General features: G+C 33.8%; 1 protein-coding gene across 1 annotated transcript in view; it reads right to left on the reverse strand.

The window, feature by feature from the left end:
• MARCOL (MARCO like) overlaps window positions 1-4,548 on the reverse strand; it is a 34,980-nt gene extending 30,432 nt beyond the window's left edge. The window contains exons 1-2 of the mRNA XM_026454469.1: window positions 4,478-4,548; window positions 21-701 (exon numbers count right to left, since the gene is read on the reverse strand). Of these exons, the coding sequence (XP_026310254.1) occupies window positions 21-701; window positions 4,478-4,526 (730 nt within the window). The 5' untranslated portion in view covers window positions 4,527-4,548. The remainder of the gene's footprint in view (window positions 1-20; window positions 702-4,477) is intronic.
• Window positions 4,549-5,948: the final 1,400 nt, after the last annotated feature.

Below are 5,948 nucleotides of genomic sequence, written 5' to 3' on the forward strand. Positions count from 1 at the left end.
CCCTGGCTTCCCTTGTTGACTAGATGCCCCTGGCTTCCCCTGTTGGCTAGAAGATCCTGGCTTCCCCTGTTGGCCAGAAGATCCTAGATTTCCCTGTTGGCTAGATGACCCTGGCTTCCCTTGCTGATCAGATGATTCTGGCTTCCCTTGATAGCTAGATAAACCCAGATGCCCTTGTAGGCTAGAAGATCCTAAATTCCCTTTCTGGGTAGATGACCCTAGATTCCCTTGTTGGCTAGATGATCCTGGCTTCCCCTGTTGGCTAGATGACCCCACCATCACTTTCCGGCTAAATGACCCTGGTTTCCCTTGTTGGCCAGATGACCCTGGATTTCCCTGTTGGGTAGAAAACCCTGGTTTCCCTAGTTGGCTAGAAGATCTTGATTTTTCCTGCATATTAGAAGATTCTGGATTCCCTTTTTGGTTAGATTTTCCTGAATCCTTTAAAATCTCAGGCTGGTTTAAAACTCCTGCTCTCCCTGGCCTAAAGTTTCTTGGTTTCTCTAGCTTGTTAAAATATCCTGGTTGTCCTTGAAGACTAAATGTTCCAGGATTTCCTTGTGTATAACTACCTCCTTGCTCATTAGAATCCCTTTGTCCTCCTAGATGGTTAGCTTCATTTTTTTTCTTCAGAATAAGTGCAGGTTCTGAATTCTCTTCTAGTTTGAAAGCAGTGGTGTTTGAAATCTGGGTTGAAGATGCTGGAATAATAACATAACCAGAAAGAATGAAAATAAAGTTATTTACATTAAATAATTTTAAATCAACATTTGTCCAAGATATAGTATGTTTTTAATGTTTTCTTGTTTTTTTAACCAAACCCCAAGATAAAATCTTCTTATTCTTCCTCATATCCTGAATATTTGGGTTCCTTTTTTTTTTCTTTACTGTACTACATGGATTTCAAAAATTAGAGAATCAATCCAACTTGCCCCATTTCTAAATCATAAAGTCTGAATTATTTGAATTGAGCCTTCATTCTACCCCAATTCCTTTAAGTGGTTTTCTGATGAATCAAACTGGCTCTGCTCAATGCTCATTACAAACTTATTTTTTCACATCAAGTACTTTATTTCTAATTTTCCAGCTTCACTTTAAAGGTGATGCCATCAACTTTCCAGACAGGAAAAGGCTGTCAGACGTGAGCCCCACTTTATTCTTTACTCTTCCATCTCTATACATGTTATCTGTAGCCATATTTCTTTCCATTTCCATCCCCAAAACAGATGTTTTCTTTCTCCTTCAGAACACGTTTTTTCAATCAGCTTTATGTTCACCATTTCCAACAAAAGGCCTAGGATCAATGACGCTCTCTCTGGTGGTTATATTTCTTCTTTCTGTTTTGGTCAAACTACTTAAGAGAATGGTAAATATCATGATTATTTGTTAAAACCTATGTTTTATTGCTTCTCCAACTTATTTGGGAAGCCCACCTATGCCCTAATGAAATATATATAATTGTGTATATGTGTATATGTTTTATGTCTTTTCAGATTATATTCCAAAGTAAGCAGGATCTAAAAAACAATAAATAAACAAATGGAGTGACTTAAGAGCTAAGTATAAAAGTAACGCATTAGGTCTATGCTTCTTATCCTTTTTTTTTTTTTTAATTTTTGGTAGAAGTGTTATTTTTCTCATCCTTTCCTTCTTGCTTGATAATTCCTCTTTCTTTATTCACTTTCCTAATGTGGGGTTCTCTTAAAGGTTTTAATTAGGCTTACATTTTGTTTTCTGCATAGGCTTTCTTGGTAGTTTTTTCAATCTATGCATTTTTAAATCATTCAGATGTTGATTATTTCAGATGTATACTTAGGGTCTCACTTGAATTTTCAATTGCTCTGCTTTACATTTCCATAAATATATACATTTGTACCTTCAAGTCAATTTAAGTAAAGTGAAATGATAATCAATTGGTATGCACTGAGCATGCTATGGTATGCTACTGCAGGTGATTAAGGCCCTATTCAAGACACAGAAACTTAGTAGTTAGCAACCTGCTTAACTAAACTGTGGTATAGTGTGGATATGGTTTGTGGGTATAACTTAGACATTCATTCAATTTAACAAAAAATATACATTTAAAGAATTCATTATTATAAAAGAACCTTAGAAAGAGCTAGGAATGAACAAGATATTCATGGCCCTGCCCACATGAAGCTGAGAAGTCTAGTAGTTGGGCAAATAAGTAGGACTTCATATTCTAGTAGAATGATCAATGCTATCATGTGAGGAGTAAACTAGACAATAGTCTCCTAATCAAGGAAGCAGAGAGTATGGAATCCTTTCTTCTTCCTGGAGGAGGAGGTACATAAGAAACGTAAGATTCAACCAGAGAAATTAATGAGAAAAAATAATTTTCTTTAGCTGAGACATGAGTACATGTATGGATTCTTTCAGTTCTAGGAATAAAACATTGCTCAGTAATAGTTACTAAGACCAAGTAGAAATCAATTAAAGTAGATATATGGATGAAATAGGAAAAAAAAAGTTGGCAACATATTTTTATTAATGATTTTCAGGTTTTTTAACAGGTGACACAAGTAAATGGAGCCAAATCCTAAAGATGCAAAGAGTAAACAGTTTAAAATTATTCTCCTTTCCTTTCCGGTCTGTACCCCTACTCCAAATCCCCCACAAAAATAATTTCCTACCTAGGACATAATTATTTCCTATTTCCTAGGAAATGGTAAAAGTAACATGCCTAAGACACCATCACATTTACAGGTTTTTGTGAATTATTTGATGGATATCCTATGCATTTACAAACATATATGAATATAATTATCCACACAATTGGTGGTACACTCTACACAGAGTTCTACTCCTTGTTTTCTCCAAGGACATCAATATAATGAAGATTTTGCTACATCAATACATATAGAGCATGTTTATTTATTTCCCCTCACTGGTTGCATAGTATCCTATTTTACGGGTTTACCATAATTTACTTAACCAGTGTTCTAGTAATAAACAGGTAGTTTATTTCCCTCTTTTGCTATTGTAAATAATGAATCAATGAAAATCCTAATACATCATTTCTTACATAGATAAGTAAATTTATGACATAGAAACTAGGGGTAAATTTTTGAGTAATAAGAGGCAATTAAGATATTATAATGTGGTTTTACCATCTATTTTTTAAGCTAAAACCTTGGAAAATAAGTATCTTCAGCTTTGTTTTAGTTTGCATTTCTTCCCTTCTGATTTTACAAACTCTAGGATGTGCTTAGCATTGCTTTTCTGGTTCATCTGTCTTCTTCATCTTCCAGTCTATATAATCACTGAATCTGGTATTAGTTAATACACTTTCTTCCATCACAAAATACTTTCTAGCACTTAGCAAGGCACTGAAGGTCACAGTAGTTCTAGTACTTGCCATCATGAAATATGAAATATATGTTCTATAAAGGAATTTTATCTGAATATCTATTTTTCCCCCTTACACACACACAAACACACACACACACACACACACCTCTGTTGCTCTCCTCTTTTCTCTAATTCTATGACTTAACTCTCCTTCTTTTTTCTTGACTCTGTTACTTCAGCAGCTCCTCAGTGGCATTACTGTACAACTTTTCTTACATGTAATTCATTTTTTAATATTACCAGAAGATGGATATTTCTTAACAAAATGAATATTATCACTCTTGTGCTCAAAACTCTGAGTTTTGAAGAGAGGGGTCTGAGGCACTTTACTTTTATTATTTCATTTCACTAGGTATAAGAAAGATGGTCAAGTGGGAGCTTATGATTTGGGGATAAATTAGAATCAGCTTCATTATCATAATTTTTGTCTTGAGAAACATATTAACTGTGTTGTTTATTACCTTGAGAAATTTATATCTCAAAGCTAGAAATTTACATGCCTGAAAATCACCTAACTTTACTGAGGTAAGGAATAGAGAAAAGTAAGTTGAGAGTCAAGTACCTAAGAAAACACAAGTAATGGTAACTAAAGCTATTATCTGTATAGTTCCTGAAACAATCCTATAGGAAAGAATAATAATTTCCATTTTGCAAATGAGAAAATTGAGATTCAAGTAAGTTAAATAAGTTTTCTCGAATCACATGGATGGGAAAAAGAATCAGGATTTGAACACATTGTTATTTAACATGCAACCCAGGATCATATCACAAAACCATTTCCTTACAAATTATGAACTTGAACATTCACAAACTCCTAAGTCCCTTAGTCTAAATTCATCTTTCCAGTCTAATGTCTTGCCTTTCCTATTCCCTTGTATCTGTTTCTCTTCAGCCACACCAAACTATTCACTCTTATTTCATTCAGTCACTGTTTTTATGACTCCGGATCTACATTTATTTTGTTGGAAATTTACCTTCTTCCATTTCTCTGTCTAATGGATTGCCTATTTTTAAATATTTTGACAATGTATTGCTAGATCACTTAACATTTTTAATTCTTTGCTTTGAGATTTGGAAGGAAAGCTATTGACTGTGACTTTCTTACCTGAGAACATGGCCAGGAGCATGAAGAGAAAGAAAATGAAAGCCTTCATGGTACCGCCAGTTGTTTCAGACTTGGCTGTTGGGTGGAGTTAAGCCTAACTCTGCAGTAGGTGCTCTTCAAAGAAACCGTGCTCACTACCACCATGTTATATATTGGAAAAATTCTTCACCCTAACTGGCACACACTGTCACTGTCTTTAATAAATTACAGAGTAATTTTCACAAACTGGAAGTTATTGCTTCTTGAATAAACTGTCATTTTCAAAATTAGCTCCACCCATGCCCCAACTCCCATAAATATTCCAACTTTAATATCTGTGTATTAGATATCTTCCTTCCAGAAGAAAATTAAAATGATGAAACCCATCTGAGAAAGTGGTAAATTCTGTGTTCACATTTTTATTGTTAAGGGATGGCTTATCTTTAGTTAGTATTATTTGTTCTCCACGTTTATATGGCCACAAGAGAAACTTTCAAGTGATTTATGTGTCAATTATTTACCTTAAATTATCTTTTAAAAGCAAGTAAAAATGCATTGAATATTTGTCATTAGTAGTAATGAATGCATACAGTATTCATCAAGATGAATGATGACAAGTAATGCATTTTTATGAGGTAACAGGAGACAGTAGAGCTCATGTTTAAGAAATAACATTACACAATAGGCATTGTTGCTTCAAGTTATTACGTCAAACAGCAGCTCATGGGAAAATCACCTTGGGATTTTTAGTTGGTCATAAGCTCAATGTTATTAGACATTGGAATATTGTCTTCAAGATTGTTTTCTCTAAATAAGAGAACCTTGAATCAATTGGAGTATGTCCAAAAGATAACTTTGATAATGTGAGGTGTAGAGACCATAAAGCATGAAGTAGATTTATGACAGTAGGAAATGTAAGCTCAGAAAAGCACAAGCTCAGGAGTGTTATGGTCATTGGCTGCATCTTCTCAAGGGCATCACTATGGAGAAGAAAGATATCATTTGAACTGTTTAGTTATAGAGAGCAGAAATAGTATAAGGAAGTTCAGGATAAATATTTTAGAGTTCTAAAGAAAATTTCAACTTTGGGAGGAGAGATGAACTACACCATTTTTCCAATTACTTCCAATTCTAGGACTTTCAGATTTAGTGGTTCTGGATTGTGTTTGATTTTCTCTTCAACTTACTTAGAAGAAGGAGAAGTTTGAAAATAATAAATGGTTTCTTTTAATCAAACAAGCAATTTTATGGCATCAAAAGAGACAAAGTTTAAGTTTCCTGTAGTAAGAAAGCAACTTTTTCTCCCTGCATAATTATCTTCTAAACTGACTGGAATTCACATGAGTATCAAAGGAAACTTATGGAGCCAGATAGAGTTGGATTGTTTATATAACACACACACATAAATATATATATATATATTTTTTACACACATAAATATATATACATATATACTCACACATATATGGATGGATTGTTTATATATATACAA

The sequence above is a fragment of the Piliocolobus tephrosceles genome, chromosome 4 (assembly GCF_002776525.5).
Source record: "Piliocolobus tephrosceles isolate RC106 chromosome 4, ASM277652v3, whole genome shotgun sequence".
In the NCBI taxonomy this organism is placed as follows: domain Eukaryota; kingdom Metazoa; phylum Chordata; class Mammalia; order Primates; family Cercopithecidae; genus Piliocolobus; species Piliocolobus tephrosceles.